At 36.6% G+C, this 25361-nt stretch overlaps 1 protein-coding gene across 9 annotated transcripts in view; it reads right to left on the bottom strand.

Moving 5' to 3' along the window:
- pde1cb (phosphodiesterase 1C, calmodulin-dependent b) overlaps nt 1-25361 on the bottom strand; it is a 177589-nt gene that overhangs the window by 86027 nt on the left and 66201 nt on the right. For 6 of the 9 annotated variants that reach the window (XM_038281699.1, XM_038281704.1, XM_038281698.1 and 3 more), the window contains one exon: nt 19780-19806. The exons of the other annotated variants lie outside the window; for them this stretch is intronic. In XM_038281699.1, the coding sequence (XP_038137627.1) occupies nt 19780-19806 (27 nt within the window). The remainder of the gene's footprint in view (nt 1-19779; nt 19807-25361) is intronic. 9 annotated transcript variants of the gene reach the window in all.

The following is a 25361-nucleotide window of genomic DNA, read 5'->3' as shown; positions in this document are numbered from 1 at the left end:
AATGTAAATTGAAGTTTTTATCATCCACTTTTTGACTAACAAGGTTGGTGCTCCGCTAAGCTCTACTTTGGCGTTCACTAATCTGCTTTAACCTTCATACTATTGTAAAATAATAACATATTTCACATATTTTGGTTCTTCCAATGGCTATATGATATAATCTAGCTTTCCTTTCATCATGAAGCAGTCTGTGTCACATATCTGACCACTGATAGTAATAACATTCCTAAAATGACCCTTTATTACATTTTCACTTCTCATACTTTTTCTGTACAGCCAAAAGATAATTGTGTATGATAATCTTAGTGAACCAACATTTACCTAAAACACTAAAATTCATGCAGTGAACAACGCTATCTATTTCCTGTAGTAAAATACATATAAATGGAACAAAATATGACTTATAAAGATTCTGAAAGATCAACTGGAAGGATATCACAAAAACGTCATGGTCAATGTTTACTCCTATAAGGTTTCCACAGGGAAAAGTTTATAGGAATGTTTTAAATGACTTTTACTGTCCTTTAACGGATGACTGGAATGTTTTTTCATGTCCCTCGGATCCTAGAAGTCTCTAGAGAAATGGATAGGAACGTTATTACTAATGTAAACATAGTTTTAAGGGGGATTTAAAGGTGGATCTTGTTTGTAAAACTCAAACTTAGATGTGTAGAATTATAGAGTGAATGTATAGGATGTTTCATTCAGCTAATCACAAATAAAATAACTTTGTATATTCATAAAAGCCTTTGAAGTCTTATATTTATGGCCATACCCAAAACCTAAACATCAGTAGTACTATGTCACTTTGGAAGTAACAAATTGGATAGAGACTACCTTTTAATTTGAAATAGTTATGTTTTTGTTGGATGGATTTTTACATCATTGACTGCCTGGGAAAGATAATTTAGTTTTAAATGAAAGAGTGGAAACAGTTGAAAAGATAAAGGCCATGAAAACACCTCTATCCTTCCTATTCTCTTCATACTCACATTTAAACACACAACTGCACATATAGATCAATAAAGCTTGAAAAGTGGTGCTCTGTGGTGAATGAGGCCATCACTGGTCTGTCCTTCGACCACTGAACAAACAAGGACATCAGAATGCACTTTGCTTGGTGATGCGTCTCTTCAAACAATGGACTGGCACGGAAAAGACCTTTTTACTTCATTCTTATGTGGGCCAACAGCGTTTCACAAATGGGTACCACAGCATTTGAGCACCCATTTTTGTCACTGAGGACATGCACTATGAATACCAAAGTAGGATAATGTAAGAACGCTAAACTGTAATTTTCTGAATGCCAAAAAAAAAAAAATTAGAAGAGCAGTTTGTGCTAAGCTTGTGTAAAATTAATAAGTGAGTCAATTACATTACTGGATCATAACTTTATATATCTAAAATACTATCTGTAAATTTATTGGCAACATTGTCAACATTTCTACAGAATAAAATAGAGTATACCCTGCAGTCATACAGTAGACACATGGAGAGAGAACTTTGTAACAAGGACACAATTCTAGTAAAGCATTACTAAAGGGAGTATATGTGATATGCAGGAGGAAAACAAGAGGTTATAATTCTCAAAAACATCTCATGCAGATTTTTGTCAGACAACTTTCCATCATGATGATTAAAACTGCAGATAAGGTGTGCTTTATGGTTAGCTTTCACAGTGTTTGTTTTGTAGTGAAAAATAAGTGTCTTTCACTGCAATTCTGAGTGACAGTAAGCAATTTATAGTATTTTCTGATTGTTTTCATGTCTTTTTCAGTTAGCAGGAAGATAAATTCAGATGCTAAGTGTTTTTGGGCTGCTACCAGCTCAGCCTCTCTGATTCAGCAAGAAGTACACTGCAAACTGGGAAAGATTGGTCTGATTTAATGAACTTGTGTTTCTGCTGAAGCTGCAATTGGTGTCAAAGCAGAACTTGGCTTTAACATAAAGAATTGATATACCCAGCCTGCCATGACAAAAAATATAAAATTTACCAAAGACTACTACAAAGTACTCTTGGGTCAATTCGATTTTTTGCCTTAATGATGTTAACTGATACATCGTTATGAACAAAACATAAATTTGTTAAAGAAGTAAACAGCATTTATGAACAATTGTATGTTGCACAGACTAGAACCTTTCTCGCCAGCCTCTTAAATAATTTGTTTGTTTACTTATTTTTTACTCATTTCTGCTACATCACAGCGCTTCTCTTTCCTTGCAGAATAATGTCCTATATGAGAGAGCCCTCACATTATGCTGTCTCTTGCTTCCAGAAATAAGCTGCTTCAAGATCCAAGCACCTGTTCTCTCTGTACAAAGGGCATGGAGGTTGTGCTTTCTACAAGTAAACAAGATAAAAAGCTTCATATAAACAGATGGTGTATATGTGCCATGCTTTAGAACACAGTATGAACAAAGTTTGCAATCTCCTATGTAAGTTACGCCCATTTTCCATCATATTGTACAGTACACTGATATAAGAAACCTAAGAATATTCTCAATTAAATATAAAAAGGAAATGGATAAAAAAGTTTATGTCTGCATTTAATCTGATTTTATTTCATTAATATTAATGAAATAAAATGATAATATTTCATTAGTATTGATAATATTTCATTAATATTTTTTAATTTAATTTTAACTTTATTGAACTTGGCAAACAAGCTGTTCATTTCTTCCAAAACGATCAACAATTATCACAATCTTAACACCGTTTATGATCTTACTAAACTGCTGAATTCAATATCTTTAATCAAACCCGCACTCCATGACTCCCAGACCTGTTAAATCACTACGCCACTCAAACGTAACAAGTCAAACCACATAAAATATGGTAAAATTAATAATAATAAAAAAAATCTAAGTAAGATTTACAAACAATTACATTAATTAGCCAGGAAAGTTCTAGGAGCATTCAAAGTGCGTCCCTCCCCTACGCCCCTAAAAGATAATAGTACGACCTATTATTTACAAAAACAAATAAAAACATAAACCAGTAGAGTAGAATTCAACTTTTTGTCATTCCACTGTCACAAGTACAGAGCAACGAAATGAATTCTCTGCATTTAACCCCGCGGTTCTCAAAGTGTGTGGCGCGACCCACTGGTGGGGAATTGAGACGTGACAGGTGGGGCGCGCCAAGTTCCGGTGTGTGTGTGTGTGTGTGTGTGTGTGTGACTATAAATGTAGAACGTGTGAGAGCAAACTGTCCTTATAGCTGTATGTTGCCGCTTTTTAGACCAATCAAACCCACAAAGTAATCATTACTAGCCTACATGCAGTCTAATTAAAAGAACATTAGATATGAGAAACATTTCACCTGGAACTGAAGTGCCAAAATAATTATTGACGTGACGTCGGCATATTATTTGTAACGGAATAAACTTTCTCGCCCCAGTGTTGCCAACTCAGCGACTTTGTCGCTATATTTCAGACCCCTCCAGCGACTCTTTTTCAAAAAAGCGACTAGCGACAAATCTAGCGACTTTTGGAGACTCTTACGTGAAAGCACGTATCGTTCCTTTTCTTGTCCTCCAGCGGCAGGTGCTGCCGTGGGGCGCCTCCTCCGTCCCAACCCCGTTCTCCCCCGCTATCGCAGGAGTCCCTCTCAGCGCTGCAGTCAGAGCAGAGACACAGCATGTTTAACTTTAGCGTCCAGACTGCAAATAAAGCGCACATGCGCCGGGATTGACGGCGCAGGTTGATCATAAATAACTGAATTTGAAATATTTTATTAGTTTATTATGCAATGAAAAATAAAGTAAGTCTATTTTTTCCTATTCTGTCTGCAGCACCTGCTGATTTTAGGTCTGCTGAGGAGGACCAGTTTATTGAAATGACGTCTGACTCCACCCTGAAGCTCAGGTTTAATGCTCAGATTAATAGTGAATTCTGGTTAGGAGTGGAGAGGGAGTATCCACTCATCGGGCAGAGAGCTGTGTGCATTCTTCTTCCCTTTGCCACATCATATCTCTGTGAGATGGGCTTTTCAGCTGTTGCTTCAATGAAAACAAAATACAGATCTCAGCTGAACATTGAGCATGACTTGAGAGTGGCAGTATCAAGCCTGCAACCCCGTTTTGAGAAACTGTGCAATGCAAAACAGGCTCATTGCAGCCACTAATGCAGGGATAAATAGAACTGTCTTGCCAGATGGATTTCACTTCTTTTCTTTTATTAACAGATTGCAGAGTGCCACTTTAATTTTTTCTATCTTTGAGCTTGATACAAATTTTGACACAGCTGCATTTTTATTTTCTTTATTTTTTAGCTTGCTGTTATTTGATGTAGATAGTTTGTATTTAGATACTACTTGTTACTTCAGTAAAATTGGAACATTTTAAGATTGTTGCATATTTCATTAGCATTGTGTTGGGGCGATGGGGACAGGCGGGGCTTGAAAATTCCCCCTTGTCCAAAGTGGGGAATGACAGAAAAAGTTTGAGAACCACTGATTTAACCCATCCCCTTGGGGAGCAGTGGGCTGCCATTGTGAGGCGCCCGGGGAGCAGTGTGGGGTTAAGGGTCTTGCTCAGGGACCCAGAGTGGCAGTCTGTGGGAGTGGGGGATCGAACTCACAACCTCAGGATTCAAAGCCCAATGCCCTAACCACTAGGCCACCACTCCACTCAGTGGTGACAGCCCCCCAAAAAATATTTTAAAAACCAATCAACAACTAAACCAGGAGGTAGAGACAGGACTAATAACAACATTTGAATCACTTCCAGTAGTGTTGCACCGATTCAGGGCCATTTTTTGGCTCTGATACCGATACCCGATACATGGCTGTGCAGATACCGGATACCTGGCTGCTTGCATTACAATGTTGAAATGCCTTGGCAATGTGCACAGTAAAACAAATTGACAAGCTGTGCGATATCATAAAAACAGGGTATTTTTATATCATCAAAGAAACCTTAGAAGCAACAATTTTCCACAAATGAAAAAGACTTTAAATAATAACAAACCACTTTTGAGATGTAGAGCTGTTTCCTTTTCTTAACAATTTAAACAATCCTTTAAAAGCTGCTCTTAGGATTTGATTTTAAGTAGTTTCGTGCATGATAAATAAAAGCTAATGTACACTAGTTTTTATTGTCTTGGGCCCAATAAAACTTTAAAATGCTGCTTTTGACATATTAAAAAAAGAATGAGGAATAGGAGGGAAACAAAATTGTATGTGCTACTTAAACCCCCCCACCACCACCACCACCACCCCCACCCCATCCAAGTGTAGCGCAATTTAGAGGGCAATAAAACCAAAGGCACTTCTTAATTAAAGGAATAGTACACCCAAAACATGATTAGCCTTCATTTTCTACTCACCCCCATGCTGAACAAAACTCTGGAGTACTTTTTTGATATCTCAAATGCATCTGGAGATCTGGGAGGCTTCTTGCTGTCTGCTGACATTCAAATAATGGAGGTCTATGGCGCCCGAGACAGAAAGGTCCATAAAAGTCCACAAAAACGTGTCAATATTCCTCCATACTGCTCGTCCAATGTAATCCAAGTTTCCTGAGTGGGTAGCGTCCATAATTTACTCGAAACGAAGTCATTTAGAACGTTTTAGAGCCTAAACAGTAGTGTATAGGATTTCCTAATAGCGCCCCCATGCGCGCTCACGATTCTACGGAAGCCGGCAGACCAAACCAGCGCATTCAGCTCGGCAAAGAACTCATGCTCTTCCTCAACACTGAAGTCCTCAGACATTTTTCTTTCGTTGTTTCTTTCTTTGCACAGGTAAACAGCACATTTCTTCTTCTACGCTTGCATCGGCAGAGCAGACGCTGAATGCGCACTTTCTTCCGGTTTGGTCTGCCGGCTTCCGTAGAATCGTGAGCGCGCATGGGGGCGCTATTAGGAAATCCTATACACTACTGTTTAGGCTCTAAAACGTTCTAAATGACTTCGTTTCGAGTAAATTCTGGATGCTACCCACTCAGGACACTTGGATTACATTGGACGAGCAGTATGGAGGAATATTGAAACGTTTTTTGTGGACTTTTATGGACCTTTCTGTCTCGGTCACCATAGACCTCCATTATTTGAATGTCAGCAGACAGCAAGAAGCCTCCCAGATCTCCAGATGCATTTGAGATATCAAAAAAGTACTCCAGAGTTTTGTTCAGCATGGGGGTGAGTAGAAAATGAAGGCTAATCATGTTTTGGGTGTACTATTCCTTTAATGTCAAATCCAAGGCTGTCATCTAACTAGATATCATCCAGTTTAGGAAAGTCAAATTCATTTGATCACAAAATGAAATTTGTTCGGGAAAAAAAGTAGCATGAAACTACTGGTTTCTTGATTGCAATATCTTAGCTAGAGCATTTTCTTTGGCTTCCTTCCCTAACCAGAGGCAATAAGCAGTCTACACACTAAGGCACATGCTCAGTCAGTGGGAAGCTCTGCAGTGCAAGCAAAGCAAACAGTTGTTGACACCATAAGGTATTAAGCCGTGCACTAGTAGTCAGCCTTGGCAGCCAGAAGGTAAAGCAGCAGGGTTGCTTGCTTTTGCCAAAACTTTAATATATTCATTTCAATGAAAGCCAACTATTGCTACCTTTTTTAAACATCCTGACTGATTTATCTTTCATGTCTTATTAATTACAGGATGCTGTTGAACTGAAAGGGACATTCTAATTAAAAATGCAGGATGGTTTCAAACATTTTAGTTTTTTAACTGTTTTATTCTGTTCAATTGCACTTTGGATTATTTAAAGGTCTAATGTTATGCTAAATATTAAAATCAATAATATGAAGAATGAGGCCCTCAGAGCAAACACACACTCATTTGTGTAGGAAAATTCCTCTCAGATTAGGCTTTTTACACTCCATCCTCAAGGCCACAACCATGACAACCAGTCAGAGGTTGTAAAGACAGTCCTAAGGTCGTCTGCTTGTGTGTTGCAGTTAACGCAGATATACATACAGATAGACATTTCATTTAAAAAATCCAAAAGAAATGTTATTTCTAATAGATATTGTGATTTAAATATATGGATTAACACAGTAAATATATTTTATTATGGATATGACCTTTGAGACTTTAAATCAAACAAATACCCACAAAGTCAAAATATCCCTTTAAACCTTCTTGAAACAACACATCTCCATCAGACACCATGGTAACCAAAATTAGTATTCCATTTATGACTCAATTATCGTTCATTATGTTCAGCAGGGAAGAACAGCAGAGAGGCAAGGATTGTGGAGCTCCTAAGAGACTCTTCCTCTTCCTTGTTTCTTTGCCATTTCCCTGATAGTCACTCATGTATCTGAGATTGCTGAACTGGGAAAGGAGGTCTCAGTTAGACGCAGCTATAATAATGAGAGCCTTTGCTAATGAAGCACATGCTGTGATTGACTCCCCTTATCAATAATAAAATTGTTCAAGCCAGCTTAGAACTAGTTCATTTGTCATTCTGTGTTATTCTTAAACTGTTTATATTGACCCCTTCTAATATACAGTAATTGGTACAATATGCACAAAATTAAAATTAAGAGTTGAAAAGGGTTTATTTTATATGGATGGTGGAGACCTAGGCACTAATAATGAATATCTAATCTATTAATCACTACAAAACACTATAAAAACCAAGTGTACACCAACCACATTTAAGCTCAATTTAATATTTGCTTGATATAATGTGAAACAATAAATTAGGTTCAAGCAGTCTAATTTGAATTCACATTATGATTTGAAATCAAATTACAATAATTATTAGAATTTAAAGTGTTGTGTCACAGTCCCTGTAAACTTGCAAAACGCATCAATATGAAGTATTTACTGCATCTAAATCTGCTATATTGTACATCCTATAGATTTCCATATTATGGCAATATTGGTAGAACCCCTTCATGTAATCACAAACTTATTAGCCCTGAACTCACTGTTCACATGCCTATAGGCTGTTTCTTCAGGACCAATAAATGGCTTAAATGAGCTGGATTAATTTAACCTCTGCCAGAATAATAAGATCTTATAAGCCATTTGAAGTAGCCTCTATTACAAAGCGATAGACCCTGAAAAACAAGGTCCTCCATGAGCTTCCCATGGCTGTTCATAAATCACAGATAAAGCTGCTGATATCCTGCACACTTGTTAGTTTTCAAAGTCCTCTTGTGACCAAAAAAGGTATGGAGTGAAGTTCTACGCGGTTGTCAAAGAGTGTTATGCAGGAAATTAATGGCGGACATTCCATAGTGTAAAACACATTGGTAATGTCTGGTGTCTAGAGTCAAGTGATCTGCCCTTTCACAATGCACTTAAGTGCAACATCTCTAAGGTGTTTGTGCTGACTGCTATTAGAAAAAAAACAATAAAATTTAAATAATTTAGGTGAATATGGGATTAGATACACAACTTGCCATAAACAAATACCCACTAAAATACAAACAATTATTCAACTGGTGTTATTGGCTTCCAGTGGTGTCAAAAGTACACACATTTGTTACCTAAGTAGAAGTATAGATACTGCAGTTTAAAAACACTCTGGTAAAAGTTGAAGTATCAACTTGACCTCTTTACTCAAGTAAAAGTGAAAAAGTATGTGCTCCAAAAACTACTTAAAGTATAAAGGTATAAAGTAACCTTTAAGAAAAAGGCCAGATAACACTATATGAATTGAAAGCACAATTTTTCCACTATTTCAAAAAATTCTTTGAGATAAGGCCAGGGATGAGGGAGGTATTGTTGGTCTCCGTCTCCATCTCCCGATATGTTCTCGTCTGTGTCCGACCTTTCAGACATTTAGACATGTTTTTCTAAATCCGACATTGTAGCATGGCATAGACAATTCACGTTTTGCAGTTTGAAGAACACCTGCTTGCTTCTGATGATTTCCTTTAGCTAACCAATGAGTGTTTGCATTATATGACTCATCCATGGCATTAAATATATATTTATAAACATTAAACCACGGGTAACTAATAAAAAATCAGTGGGGTCCGAATAAAGAAAATCAACCAGTAAATGCCCTGAGACATTTTTAATGATCTGTTACTTTAAATAGAATTTAACACTGAAATAAAATGACGTATTTATGCATTCATGTTATGCATTGAATAAAAAAAAAAAGCTAAAAAAATAAAAATAGAAATTGCCAAATAGTGCATCCCGTGCTGTCTGAGAGGAGTTGACACTTGTACGACTGTATTCCTGTATATCCATCAGTAGTTAAAGGACAAGAGTCAGCAAAGGCAAATTCTGCCCTGTAAAACAATGACAGCGCAATTGTCGCTGTATGATCTGTAGCCTCATTTGGAGCTTTTAAACAAGCTTTTGAAAAACTTTGATAATTTGCTGCTGTAATATTATATATTTTTTAGAATAAAAAGCTAGCAGATGTGCATAATCAAAAAATAACAGAAATACAGTTATAGAGCATTCAGTATTGTAAGAAAGCCCACACTGTTTCTGAATAAATACATTATTGTATGAGTTACGTTCTGTTCCGTTTATGTCTCTTTCCTTGTAAGTATGAAATGTCCCATGCTCCTGAATGCACCATAGCTATCTGACGCTCGCGAATGCATCACTGGTCTGTGTAGATGCGCGTTTGATTATCAGCTGAAGACAAAGCTTTGCAGTTTTAAAACCCACGTCGGATAATCACTGTTTATTGTTGTGTGTGAATAACAAGAGACTACAACAAATAAATCAGCTTTACCTCGGACAAAATATTTGGATTTAATGTTGTTCATAACATCGCAGTCCGCTAATCCGTGACCTGTGCTTTAAACCGAAGCCAAGAGTTACGAGTAACGTCTGTTTTAAAAATGTAAGGAATAAAAAGTAAAGATACTTGTGTGAAAATGTAATGAGTAGAAGTCAAAAGTAGGAGGAAAAATAAGTAATGGAGTAAAGTATAGATACCTAAAAAGTGTACTTAAGTACAGTAACGAAGTATTTGTACTTTGTTACTTGACACCTGTGTTGGCTTCTAATATCCACTGAAAGATCCTAGATGAGCAATCTGTCTACTGGAAAAGTTTAAAAAAAATGCTTTCCATCTAAATAGATGATTTCAAATGGTTTCACCTGGCAACATCTACTGTTTTGGTAAATCAGAACCGGACAACAGAGCAATGGAAAAAGGTGGCCTTTATTGATGAATGATGTTTACTGAAATACTTTGGATGACATGGCGCACCGTGGAACAGATGGCATTGGTTACACTATGAGAAGTAGACAGGAAAACAGAGGCTTTGGAATTCTTTGCACAGGACCCTCTGCCAGGAAATATTGTTTCTGGCATCTTGGTACCAGACACCACTGCCTACCCCTATAAGTTTAGTGAAGTTCAAGTTTTGACAGACCAGGGTTCTGTTGGCAGCAAATGGGGAACCAGTGCAATAAGGTGGGTGATTGTAATGTCAAACCTTTAAAAAATATAGTGTCTTAAAAACTATACCTTACACACATATTTAAAGGTCAAAGTAAGACTTAATGATCACTGTTTAATTGGTAGATGATTACAATGGTTTGCTTTCTTTTTAACCCACAGGTTTTCAATCTTGGTCTTAGGACCAACATGTTTTAGATAAGTGTCTGCTCCAGCACACATAAATCAAATGATTGCATTGCATTGCGTTATAGTCATTCATATATTTAGGAGAAACACCTAACACATGCAGGACAGCGTGTCTTGAAAACCGGGACAGAAGACCCCTGCAATCAATCAGTTATTCATTTACGGCTCTAGTGTTTGACTAAGTTGAAACTGTCAGTTAAAGTTACGTGTGATTTATTTATTACTTGAAGCAAACCATGAGCTCAAGCTATTAGTTTCAGTTCCCAAGAATGTGATTGTATAACAGTGACCTAGTGGTCTCAGTTTATTTTCACGAGAGGATGTTTAGTCAAGCATGTCCAAGAGTGCATTAAAAAAAATTGACAGAGAGCAGATTTTTAAGTGCCCTAATGGAAGGATTTCCTGCTTTACTCTACGGATAACATCACAGAAGACACTGGTATGTTTGTTCACATTCAAACTCACTTATGGAAAATGTATTCATGCTACATAAACATTTACAATCAAAAACAGGTATGATGTCTGTTTGTGGATTTACACTTGAAGTTAATAGAAAATCTTTTCTTTTCCAATGTCTAATCTGTAATAGTTTTGGAAAGAAGCAAAGCACTGACCAATCTCAAAGGGTTGTAGTTTACTTAAATGATGGCTTAAAGTGTACTGTATAGTTCGATTCATTTCATGAAGTTAGTGAGAATTGTAAATGACCACAAACATCTTTGTTTAACCAGATTTTCCTGTAGCATGCATTCCTGGAAAAATGGCAAATTCATCCAAGTCAGATATAACATCAATATAATACATTATTCAAATTTGATATTTTATTTGTGCAAGAAGAAGCAGGTTTCAAGATATAATTGAAACCTGCTTCTTCTTGCACAAATAAAAGAGCTATTGGAGAATACTCATCAACTTCTACAAGGGTCAAAAATAATTGTTCCAGTTAAGTATAAATAGGGTTGTGGCATAATGGGGTGAGGGGGGTGGCAGCCGTAGATAACTTCAGGGCATCACACATCAGTACACACATTCAGCATACAAAACACTGGAGGATGCACATGGTCTCTTTTTACATTATCACACAGTAACAGCACATTTTCGCCCTTTCTAAAAATATGCAGACACTAGCAAATAGCTTCACATCTCTGCTTGTCTCGCGCTTGGACTAACAGCCAGCAGGGACAAGTGTAGAAGTGGGATGCTTAGGGGCAGGGTGGATATAAAAAACCAGATTAAAGGAGGACCATCTGCAACATAAACCTGAAATATTATCTGCTGCATGATGGGGGAAGCCTGGGTGAGGTGGCATCATAGAAACGGGTGATGTTTTTGTGCCTATCTTTGCTCTGGCCACAACTGCAGATATTTTATATCTAAAGGAAACATACTGTAGGACATTACAACTTTTCTTATGCTCTTGTGTACTACAATCTTTTTATATTGTCTGTTGTATTTTTATTTTGAATGGCATCTTGCTTGAACTCTGCCCTTTGATCTCTATATAAGCTACTGGAACCAGAATTACCCTAAAGGAGTAATCCCAACGGATACAGTATATAAAGCTGAGCCTAAGTCTAATTCTAAGTCAAACTCAGGATAAAACCTATTATTTAGAATTTGTCAACCATCTTCAGAATGGCAATACATTTAGCTTTATAATGTCTAGGAGAAAAAGGTAACAGGGAAAAATAATCAGAGCTGAAGCCCTTTTGTTATATAAAGACACAAGATATAATATCACCAAAAATCTGTGATGATAACAGATTAGAATGATGCACATTTGTTTAAACTATTTCTCAATTTTGGAAATTTTTTATGCAATTACCCTTCGGCACATACAGTATTAGAAATGGAAAATAAAATCGTAATTTAACACATCAATTGAATTGAACTTCTTATTAGAAATAATTTAACTTGATTGTGTCAAATTCAATAAGCTAAAATAGCTCATTTTTTATATTCCTAAATTAAAATGACCAATTAAGTAAAGGAATAATTAAACACGGTTTTCTGTTGGCAATGTTCACGAATTTTAGAAATAAAAGGTACAAAACTGTAACCTTAACCTTTTTCACTATGCAAAAATAAAGATTAGCACAATATTATCAATGAACGTCTTTAATTCATATGGCTAACAAAGCATAAAACAAAATCCAAATTGAATATGTCTACAGCAACTAACTCAATAAGAAATCTCTATTTCTTATTGAGTTAATTTAGAATATTATATCAATATAACAAAAGATTTACCCTCATCATTCTGGCCTTTTCTATGGAGTTTAAAAAAAACACACTCATTGCTATTTTTTTTTATGTTGAGTTATGATATTTACAGTAGTGTTAAATTAAGGAAAAGAACACAGAGGGTTTCAGAGACGATGATGTTTGGGTCCTGCCTTTTAGACCCAAAACATCGACTAATGAGAACTGTTTCGGGGCCGTCCTTTTTTGTCACCTACCGGTGACCTGGACTAATCCTGTCTTAACTAAACTGCTTGTAAATCACAACACACTGGTCTGTCTGGTCCGGCTTTATATTAGTTTGAAGTGTTGCCTAGTTTATGTGACACTCGTCATTAAGGTGGATTCTGTAAAAAAGTGCCTGAGTGAAACTGCTGAGTTTATATCTGAAATATTGGACTGTGGACAAAAGGAAAAAAAAGATATGAAAAAATCTTGAGAAACATTAAAAATAACTGTAATAAACCACACTATTTGTGCAGTTATATAATTGGAAACTGTCTTAAAAATGTGAAATTGTGTTTTTATGTGTAGGGCATGATCTAAGGTGTAAAGTGATTTGAGTTTGTAATTCAGCAGACACCATGTACAAACCTTTTTAAAGTAGAAAGAAGAAAATGTGTCTCTTCACAACAGGGATTTTTTTTCTCCTCTTGATTCTTTTTTTTGCTCATAGCAATAAAAATAGGCTTGGAGGTGCATTATGAATATATAATATTATCATCATTATTTTTATAGTAATTATTATTATCTCCTTCATCTCCATGGCTTTAAACCTCATCTTGATTTTATGGCCACTGTTAGACCGACAGTAGAACCTGCTGATCTGCAAATCTTAATATTTTAGCAGCAATCGTTGTAGATCCGCCACTGCACGGCCAGTTATTGCACTTATTTAAAAAAATTTGAAATATGCAATTTAGTGCTTCGTATTTGGAGTGTTAGAAGATCAGACCACTAATCTTTAAAACATCTATGAGCTTCTTCGTGCAAGGAGCCTGTTCTAATGTCTGTTCCCATTGCAATATGCTGATGCTGCAAAATGTAATACAAATATTGCAATAATGCAATATTTGGAATGGTTCCAGTTATCAATATAGTAGCTATTAAGGGGTCCTGAGTTGATCTGACCAACATGCAACTACATAAAGGTTGTAGATGCACACACATAAATTCAGGCAATTCAATCTGTAATGATTGAATGCTTTCTAACTGATGCATCCAAACCACAGGAAAAAAAAGAATAAAAAGGCTTGGCTTGACAGCATTTAATTGGATGTTCATGAAAAGTAGCCAAAGCCCAGGTTTTCTCTCCAGTTATTGATGCTAACTAAACAGGGTAATTGTCTCTTGTGACTCATGTCTCTCTGTCTTTCTCTCCACCCCTTGATTATTATTTGTCCATGTCCACATGTCTTTCATATCCCCAATTTAAGAGTGGGATTTCTATGATTCTTTCAAGTTCTATGTGGAGCCTAATGTATGTATTATAAGTACAGTATCTGAAAAAATATGTATTTTTCTATATATTATTTTAGGGGGTTGCTTATCCTGTTAAGCCCTAGTAAAATTTAGTAATGTACTCCCTATACATCAAATAAATCAAAAATGGATTCCAAGCTATCAAGTCTGAATGCAAACTTTTATTAACTAAGTTAATAAAAGCCATGAAAGAATATTTTATGATAGAAGGCAAATTGCAGCTCTTACTAACCCGCCAGCAATCAAATGTCAACTGACTCCAGCTGAGTGTAGTCTAACCCTTCATTTACACTTAGTCCACGTCGGCCCCGCTCCGCTGAGAACTACTCATGCCTCCTAATTTAAATTATGTCCACTCCACTCCCCTCCACTGTTTGATAGAATGCTTTTTTATCACTAGTGTACTTGGATCAATTTTCAGCGTGAGGATGCAGAAGGCCAAAGATCCATAAATAATCTCCCAAGTTCACCAGCTCCTCCTAAACCAGTGCTGCTACCTTCTCTTAAGGATAATTCAGCATAGCCACCACCTTTTAAACCCAGCCCTTCTGCTCCTTTAGCATCTAAACCAGCTCTGATGACCCCAGCAGCTTTTTTTTTTGCACACCTGTGGCCATTCAATGTGTCCTGTAGCTTGAAGGACCAACTCCCCTCACTGAAACATCCTCCCAGGTAAATTAGACCTTGTTAGAGAACAACATGACGACACCTGGAGTTCTTGTATCAATATAATAGTTTAGAAAATGCAGTTATCAACAATGTTTCTGGCACCTTTGATTTTTTAGCATTAAAGTTATTCCCCCAAAAAGTTGATGCAAATATACATGTTTATTTAAAAAAAAAAAAAACAATCAAACAAAAAAAAAGGTTTATTTGGTTCATCATTTCATTTCCAGTATCAAATTCAATTCAAAAATAATTTCCTTATCTTTTTTTCTTTATCTTTTTTTTTTTTTTATCTTACTCCAACTGCAATATCAATACACTATTGGAAGCTGTATGCAATAAAATTTTGCTTTGTATACACTCTGTGCATACAAAATGAAAATAAAGTTTTTCTAAGTCTATGTGCTTTTTTGGTTCAATAAACTTATTTGGAAATTGCTTGGTAAAAGAAGAAAATCCTTAAATATCAGGAAGATAGTAAGTGGTTCTTAGAAGAATTATGTTATTTTAGAATAAGAGGAAAAATAAAGTAATAAAATAAAGTTTAAAGTTTTTTTAATTAAGTGTTCTGAACTGACTCAGCATCTCGATGAAAACAAATAGCTCATACTAAAAAAATAACGGCCAAACACACAGGCTGTCTCTAATACTCCTGTCATGGAGACAAAATAAAATTTATAAGTATAATCAGTCTTTTCAACTCTAAGTTGAAAAGGAACAAGGCTGAAGAATTTGCTAGATCAGCAATGCACACAGAAAGTAAATGTATAAGGAGTGCATAGTGAATACCGGACAATCTGAAGAAAAAAAAACATGGAGGCTACAAGACTTAAGAATGGGGCAGAATGGGTTATTCAGCACAATAACCTTAAATGATACAATAGCACTATAATGGAGAACCTGTGGTAAGAAACCAATATCCACTGATGCTTGTCACCTCATCGGAATGAGCTATGGGAATTTGGAAAAGAAATGTGTTCAAAGCTTATCCACAAATACTCCAAAAGACCACAGATCACATGGGTCACATTTTCTCACATCCTATAAAAATTATTTGTTACTTTTTGCATATCTTATTTAAACTCAATGAATCACATGGGGTTTTCAAGAAAATATCAATTTTTATTATCGTAAAGGGGCGATTTGTTTTTGCAGCTGGGCAATGTTTGGTTTATTCTTTAAAAATCATGTGCACTGTTACTCTGTTAGCCAGATTAGACATAGTAGAAGGCCTTCCTTCACAAGGTCAGGGCATGGATTCAGTTTCTGATACGGACAGCTAAGCATCCACCTGATGCAACACATGGACTCATGGGGTATAAGAAGGAGGAGATGACCTTGTTCGGGGCTCAATCTTTGCCGGACGTTCACTGACGTGCAAAGATTGCAAAGAAAAGTATAGATAAAGTCTACAATCAGAATAAAATAAGATGTTCTACATTCTCTTTTTGAGCTTATTAAGTTAAGGTAATTAAGATTGTGACACCAACTGCATTTTTATAATTCCCTATAATAGCAGTCAGGAAGGCTATTTCATGACACACTAATAGACTCATGTTTGATGTGTGCACATTGGGTGATTTACTATTCATTTACTATTAAATGGTTTTCTCTGGCCAGCTTGCCTTGCATCATTGTATGCCATCCATGTGTGCTGCCAGAGACACAACAAACATTATGGGGAAAGCAGCCCTTCTGGTGTGACATGTAAGTGCATGAAAATGAATGAATTTTCCGCTCCATTCTTCCCTCACAAATAAACAGAGTTGTAGATCCTTGAACTCCATTTTAGACAGAAACTATCCTTCGACGTGAAAGGGCAAGCAATCTTTTGTTTGGTCGAGTACTATGGCCTTAGACTTTAAAGATTCTTATCTCCACTACTTCAAAATATGCTGTGAATCACTCCATTATGTGCTGCAGGTTTTGGCAGGAGGGAGTCAGCAGAATCACGTCAACCACAAAAAGCAACAAAATCCACTGATCCCCAAACTAGACCTCTTTGGGCCCTTGGCTGTGCCTAGAAATGTGTCCATAAAGGTTATGAGCATGACTAGTGACAGAGGGAATCTCTGCGTGACTCAAACATGCATCGGAAATTGGTCCAATTTAAAGTGAGCATTGCAGACCAAACACTGTACTACATTTTAAAACGTTAACTGCTATTATTTCTCATAGATCTATCTGCCTTAATAACCAATGAATAAACATGTGACTGAATGAACCTGTCCTATAGTATGATGTGCAACCATAGATTAACACTTATATTGTATTACACTTTTTGTTTTTATATTTGCTATATATGACAATAAAATATTATCACAGTTTGGTCAGCAAAGATAGCTTTAGTCTTCCTTGTTCCTTTTTTATAGAGCTAGAGGAACCTTTCCAGAGGTCATGATCTAGCACAATTATGACAAGGTAAAAAAAAAAAAAAAAAACGTTCAATGTCTTAAGAAAAGAAGAACGATGAACGAAAGCATTTGACACAAAAATAGAAACCTACATTGCAGAAAACCCATTTGCGGCCAAAAACAAAAGTCTTTCAGTAAACATAAATATACCTTCATAGTATTCACATGCCATATAGCCTTACATCCATCCCCTGCAAACCCCTCGTTCTACAGAAACACAAGGACATCCTCACAGAAACAGTGTTCTCCCATTGCTCCATGCCTCCCCCTGTGAAAAGGGCCATCTCTACCTCCATCTGCATGTGTGAAGGGCTGTCCTGGTGTGTCAGTAATGACAATGTCCCAGTGTTCCTCTCTGCCAATTAGCCCTGCCGTAATTACACAGACTCATATGGAGCTGCCAATCACCCAGCTCCTCTGCAGAAAGAACTCCCCCGCCCACTAAAGAGAGCGAGTGACACAAAGAGACTGTGACAGGAAGAGCAAACTGGTTCCCAACAGCTGCTTCTGTAATGCTCTGAACGACCTCACACTGTTTCAATAAGTAGCATGAGGAGGGTTCAGTTCAATTACTCTGACTGTGTGGCAATCTCACAGTCTGCATGAAAAAAGGCACGAAACCATATTAGAGGCATCCTTTGACAAAGTAGTTGTTGATCTGAGCTCTATTTGATGGACTTGTTTCAAATTTTCCGATGGTGCCAATGTTCTTTCAAAGAAAGACTGGATCTTTTGATCCAAGACATTTCATTTAAACTTTAGCTTTTTATTAAGGGTCATTATACTGCTGAAATTTTAAAATCAACCTGTCTTTTGCAGCCTTTACTGACTTTTCTCTGCATCAGCCATGTTTCCATGAGTAATGACCAACTTGTATGTCCTTGTTAAAAGTTTCCTATCGCATGAATTGGAACTACTATATTTCACAATAGAAGTCTATTCTAGATTATCTCTTTGGAGTACAAGTTATAATTGCAGATTCTACCACCTAAGATGTGGATCTCTGCAGCTCTGCAACAACAATTATTACAATTGTTGTCTTTTTGTACCTGAATAATGCATGGCCTGGTAATTGAGGCTAATGTGGTCATATCTTAGTAGGTTTTTAATTTTTATTTAATTAATAGCAAACTCTTTTATAGTTGCATAATACAGTTTGCCACAGCAGTCCTTTAACTTCTTCATTATTTTAGCTCAATCTGCATTGTTCCTTGGTTTTTGACATTCTCTTAATTCACTTTGGTTTGCCAAATAATCTTGCCATTCTTATAGCTGTTGTACCCATGATTTGACTGAATGTTTAAGGCCATCAGCTGCACTGGATTTAAATAGGTTAAAGAGGACTAAGTACAAATGTAGATGTTTATTTGTAAAAAAAAAAAAAAAAAGTATTGAAAACAAGGTATTACAGTGTTTGATGCCACATCTATGCAGTGCATTGTCTTGATCTTTTATATTAAATCCTAATTTTACACCCCCCAAAAAACAACAATTAGTGAAACAAGATGAAATACAACGTTTTTAGGGTTACAGGTAAATGTAAGGTTTATAAAATCACTCTTAACCCATTAGTGATTTTTTTTTTATTGCCTTTTTCCTTTCTGCTGGTTTTTACATTTTTAACATCAATAGCAAAGTTTTATAATATGGTCATATACATGTTATCTGTTAAAATGATATTAAATATAAATATCTAACAACTTTTTTATAAAGAAAAACATTTTGAAAATTATCTTAAATCTCCGCTGCTCTTTTATCATTAATTGATTCCTACTTTCACCCTTGTAAATAAATCAACTCCCATTCCTTCTTAATGGGAGTTGATTTCCCCAGAGTATCTCTAACAGAACACAATAAATGAAAGTTTTATAATGAGGGCGATAATATCTTCACTCATCATTCATCAACCTTTCAAGTGCTACGGGTTGTTTATACAGTAAACCATGTCACCATAATATCAAGCTTTAGGGCGCTACTTATCTGGCAATAACAAAAAGCTGACCCATCAAAATGAGGAACTCAGAGAGAGAAAGAAAACGTAGTTGCCAATTTATTCTCATGACAAGGTGTGCTTTACTCTTTCAGCTGCAAGCTGACAGCAGCTGAGCCGCTCTGGGAGTGAAAGCTGATGGATGGAGGCAACAATAATAATCAGAGCAACAATAATAAACACTTTTATTAAACTGCACTTATGCAACATGGCTAAAAAGTGTGTGACAGGAAATGAACCTATAATTAATGATTAAATAATACAATATGATAGTAGTAGCTCATCTGGGAATGATCTGGCAGATCTGGGAATGCAGGTGGTAAAAGGAAATGTATATAATAAAGGATCAAAAAGAGAACAATTGGGCCAAGGCGATGAACAGGAAGAAGTAATCAGGGGCGAAGGATGCGAATGGGAGAAACTGTAGATCCCAGTAGGAGACCTTACCTCTGGGACGTCTTCTTGTATTTGCGCCTGCCAAAAAAAACAAATAAGGGAAAAAATGAAGCACCAGACAAAGACAAAGATCAGGATCATGCAAAATGCTCTGTATTAACAGATTTATTTTTAAATTTGGCAAAAGATTTGTTAGAACGCAAATATTATGGTCAAAGTAAGCTGTCTTGTCTGATTTTATTTCATACTGTCTGCTTCTCCTGTATTATAAATTGAAGCATCTTGAGTAATCCAAGTCAAATGATCTGTTTTAAAATGCATAAAAAACAAGGTTTTCAATAAAGACCTTTATTAATTAGATTAATGCTTTAAGTGTATAAACCCATTTAATAGTCTATCAGTTTAAAGATAGCAAATATTGGGCTGAATCGATTGGTATAGTTCTGTGGACAAAACTGTACATTGACAAGAAACGGAGAAGACAAGGAATGTCTGAGGAGTCCAGAGTTACCAAGCAGCATTACAGTATATTCCTGTGACCCCACCTGCTAATACCATTAAAATGTTTAAAAGAAAGGGTTCAAAAGTCTACAAACAATTTTCCAGGCTATATGGAACCAAAGTTGATCAGACATATGAGTGAATATAGCAGATAAACGTTAACCTACTGATAACCTGCTATTCCATTAGCCAAAATTAAGCTTCCAAATAAACCAAACACCTGTTTGGTGGGACTTATTATTAATGATATATCCCTTTTTTTTTAGCTTTTATCATGAATATAATACCTTCCTATTGAATTCTAAAAAAGAAAACATGTATAATGGTTGTATCTAAACATAGACATACACCTGTCAGCCCGGACATTTGAATTTGCCATCAAACATGCACACATCCATGTTTTTCTACCTTCATGAGGACTTTGCTTTGACATTCATTCAGTTTTGAATTAATTTCTGTATCCCAACCCAGAGCCCTACCTTAGCGCCACATATTACTGGTAGATACCTTGATTGATCCCGATCCAAAACCAATTTACACATTTGTTGTAAACCCAACCCCTCACCTAAGAACAGCATGCAAAAGTGGGGGACCAGTCGTTTTCCTCACCTTCCCAAAATGACCTCACTTTGCTGGTTAATATGAAAAGTAGATGCACACACTCATATTAACTCACCAAAAGTAAGATCACTTTATTTAGCATTCGACTTGAAAAATCCCTGCATCTCAATAAAGCAATAACAGCAATTGGCTCTAAAAGATGATTTTTACACATCCATATATTTGGACTCATGACAGTAAAGTGAAGAGTAAGAGATGGGGGAAGGCGGGCTGAGGGAAGAGGTTTAACTCACCACTGTTCCCAGGACTGCAGGCCTAAGTTAAAATTCAAGTCAGGTACAATTCACAGCACTTAACTTGATTTGTTTCTCAGTGGTTTTCTGTCTCAACCTTTTAGTGCTCTGTGTAAAACTGCAAGCTAAGGAGGTTATCCTACTACAGAGAAATAGTGAATGAGAAGAATAAATCAATCTTCTGGCCATCAAGCTTTTAAAAATAAAAACTGATTAATTGTCACATCTAGATATGTGCTGCGTTGACCATTTGAAGATATCTAAAGGAAAGCACAGAAAGCTGAGACATGAATAAAATGGATACAAACTGAGAAGGTCAATAGGAAAAAGAAGTAATAATATTTAATCTCTCATCACTTTTACTAAACTTGCTACAATTTGTAATTTAGAAAAGGACTTAATCAGCTTGTATCCCATATCCATAGCATAGTAAAGGCATTGGGTCAGATATTTCCATAAAAGATTGAAATCCCTGAACATAGACATCTAATAAGAATATCAACTTATAAAAGGTCATGTAACTACTTATATATTTATTTAACCAAAAGAAATAGTATCAACATATTCTTTACTTCTCAAGTGAAATGCTTGTATAAAACATTATAAAAGGCCTTAGTAAAGATTCTTTTCTTAGTCATTATTTTTGCTTCTTTTACTATCATCACATATTTGTTGTGCTCATATCCAGTATGTTTTCTATACTCTACCTTATTTCAATCAATTGTTGTTTCAAACAATAGAGATATGAGTAAGTTGAAGTGAGCAGCCTTTATCAAACTTTTATTAAAACGATTAGCAAACAACCACCCTGCTTGAATGAATGATTTACATGTCTTTCCCATTTTGGGGAGAGACTAAGGGCCTGATGTTCAGAAGGTTTGCATGTCTTCAAAGGTCCAAACATGTTTGGATGTGCAGAGTAGATCTTTAAAGAAGGTGTAAAATGATTTGCAATGGCCATTTAGCAGACAGGATGTGCTACATTGTCTGCATATGTGCCTTGGTCAATAAGCAGATCATATTCCATTGACCAAATTGAGCAAATTCAAGGGTGCAAATCTAAACATTAACCACTTGCAAAGTGATTGTCAAAATCTGGAACTCAACTTGAGCAATTTTCTACTGTCATTGTTGCCACAAAGTGGGATTTGGTACAATGCCAGATGGATGCAGAGAGATTGTGTTTGTATGTAAACATATGTGGACCATCAATAACAATAGTGGAATTATATAAATAGGGAGAGAACATCAGTGGGCTGCCACATATTAATGCAGCGGGACAGCAGAAAATCTGAATACAATGAAACCAAATTTTAAAAGGAATGTTTGATCACACCCACTTATTGTATGTACTATGAAAAAAAAGCTGCACATGAAAACTAGTGCCTCTTATTTTGAGCATTTGTTGATTAGACCATTAGGGTAAATAGTTAAGTATAAATATTGGACATTGTTCAGCTTAATTTCTTTTTTAGGAGTTTATGAGAAATCATGCAATTTATTAAAAGTAGAATTCTTTATAATTGGGATTTGTTTATTATATGCAATAAAGTTGAGTGAATGTACCAAGAAGTTATGCTTTTTTGCATTTTCACCATAGGCACAACAAATTGTGGACGTTGATATCATTTGTACACAATGTTTTACATTTTCATTATAACAAAATAAGAAATGTTTCAGGACTTTTACTCAAAATAGGATTTTGCAACACTAAACTGTTGCAAAATGAAAAGTGTCCCTGACTGTTTTGGAATCTGACAGTGGACCAGGAACACAAAAAAGGAGAGAAAAAGAAGGATTCCAGGGCTCAAAGGGTTGATATGGCAAAATAATATGAAACTCAGTAATACACTTACAGTCACATATATGTTGTTTAAAAAGTGTTAACACTAAGTTTATTTGTTCTGGAAATATTTCTCAATACTTCTGATTTGCAGCAGAAAATGAGAAAATTTCTAATTTACAGCCTGAGTGATCTCAATTCAGTCAGAGAATAGTTTTTTCTAAAAATCAGATAATTTAATTGTGACAACCATGTAACTCTATATATGCATTTTTCTCCACAAATCTAATGCCATCACCTTTGAGTCTGCAGTTTCTGAGAAAAATTTTTACTCTTGCTGAGAAAAGCTGGGCAAGGGCCAGTGATTGTAAATGGGATTCCAAGAGGAACCTAACTCAGCAATGTTAAATCATTGCTATTCCTTGATATATTATTACACAAGTTCTACCTTCAAATGTGTTAACTTATTAGAAGTTTGACTTCCAGCCATGGTTGGGCTTTAAATCTCAGACGATTATTTTCAAATTACCGTATTTTCACGACCATAAGGCGCACCGTACTAAAAGGCGCACTCTCAGTTATGTGTCCCATTTCTGTATTTAACACACACATAAGGCGCACCGGACTATAGGGCGCGTTTTTTATATACAGGTACATGTCCTCTACTACCTTTAAATACCTCTACTGCGTATTTAAAAATACAGCGGGGGCAAAACTGAGTATGACTGTGCTTTATTTATGTATTTATTACAAAGTATTAATCAAACCTGGGTGCTGGCCGTGAGACAGACACATCGCAGATGACACAGCGCTGTGATCACTCCTAAATTAACTTAAAATCCTGAAACCTGCCGACGGAATTTGTCATCCATCGCTCCCACGCCGCTCGCAGCCTTACTTTGAACGGCCGCTTCACACCGATGTCGAGCGGTTGAAGTTCCTTTGTCAGACCCCCCGAGATAACGGCGAGCACAGCGTTCATTTGATTCACCATGTTTTTCTCATCAGCTGTGAGATGGGCACGTATGGAGTCACAGATTAACTGCGATGGTGATGCGTGGAAAAAAACACCTGTTCTCCTCACATACACCTCCCTCAGCCACGCTTTCATCATCTCCTCATCCATCCAGCCCTTTTCTTTGCGTTAATATCATATGTCATCAGAGCGCTGTGTCTGTCTCGCTGTCAGCTCCCAGATCAGCTTCTCTGGTTGGTTGATGCGGCGCGTCCAGCAGCAAAACTTCAATTTTTCCATCTCGAGCAGCAGCAGCGCGTTGGCGGTGCGTCAGATGCTTAAAGGCTGCGGGACCTTTTGCTGCGCCTATACGCGCGTCAACCATTGACTTTGCATGTAAACTCGCTGCTTCTGCTGCACCTGCTGGGTCCGGTTCACACCGATGTCGAGCGGTTGAACAGCGAGCACAGCGTTAATTTGTTTCCCCATGTTTTTCACATCAGCTGTGAGATGGGCACGCATGGAGTCACATATTAACAGCGATGGTGATGAGTGAAAAAAAAAACATCTGGTCTCCTTACATTCAGCCACTCTTTCATCATCTCCTCAATGAGGTGGTCTCAAAAGTCGCAGTTACAACACACATAAGGCGCACCGCACCAAAGGGCGCACCGCACATTTTGAGGGAAAAAAAAGACGTTTAAGTGCGCCTTATAGTCGTGAAAATACGGTACAATAAATCATAAAAGGCAACTGAGCAATTTGTTTGTGACTGTGCTTTCTGCAGAAATTTTATTAATTTAATCAAGATTATAATAGCATTTAATTTTAATGGAAGATGATTTTTATTATCTTGATTTTATTTTGATTTCAGCTAATTATTGATTTTATGTTCGAGTATGTTAAGAGACATCTATTAAGGCATCTTTGGACCGACAGACTGAGAAAAGTTGCTTGTAAAGACAAGACAACATTCATCTCTCTAAATGTTATATCAGACAATCTATAATATGTCTGATGAGGTTAGTGACCAGCTAACTGAACAACAACTGTCCGCTAAATTAGCTCTCTTGTTTAAGGGGAGCTAAGACCACCATAAAGCCATGCATTGGGTCCCATGACCCATTTACCGAAAGTGCTGCACCTAATTGTTAACAACAAAAGCAGTTATTTGACTTTTAGGTTTGAAAAGGTAAACATGTAACTTTTTTGTTTTTTCATGCAGAGCAGATATAACAGATTTAAGACTGGAACACTGAGGGTGGAGCTGAGAGCAGCCTTTCAGAAGAGAATCCTCTACCTGTCTATCTGTAGATGATTGGTGAGCCAGAGCCTGTGCCGGAGATTGTGGTGTGATAGCAACACTCACACATAAATCACACAGCTGCCAAACAAATCTCCACGGATAAACTGGCAGTGCATAAGCACGCCATCAAATACACTCTCAAGCCCACATACACTCTCCATCATCCACATCATCACATGGGCACTGAAACTTTCCCCAATCTTAACCCTCACACGCTGCATAATGCTAATCTCT

Source organism: Cyprinodon tularosa, unplaced genomic scaffold (genome assembly GCF_016077235.1).
Source record: "Cyprinodon tularosa strain WSP-4 unplaced genomic scaffold, ASM1607723v1 ctg174, whole genome shotgun sequence".
NCBI classification, from domain to species: Eukaryota; Metazoa; Chordata; class Actinopteri; order Cyprinodontiformes; family Cyprinodontidae; genus Cyprinodon; species Cyprinodon tularosa.
This window is presented reverse-complemented; position numbering and strand designations above follow the sequence as displayed.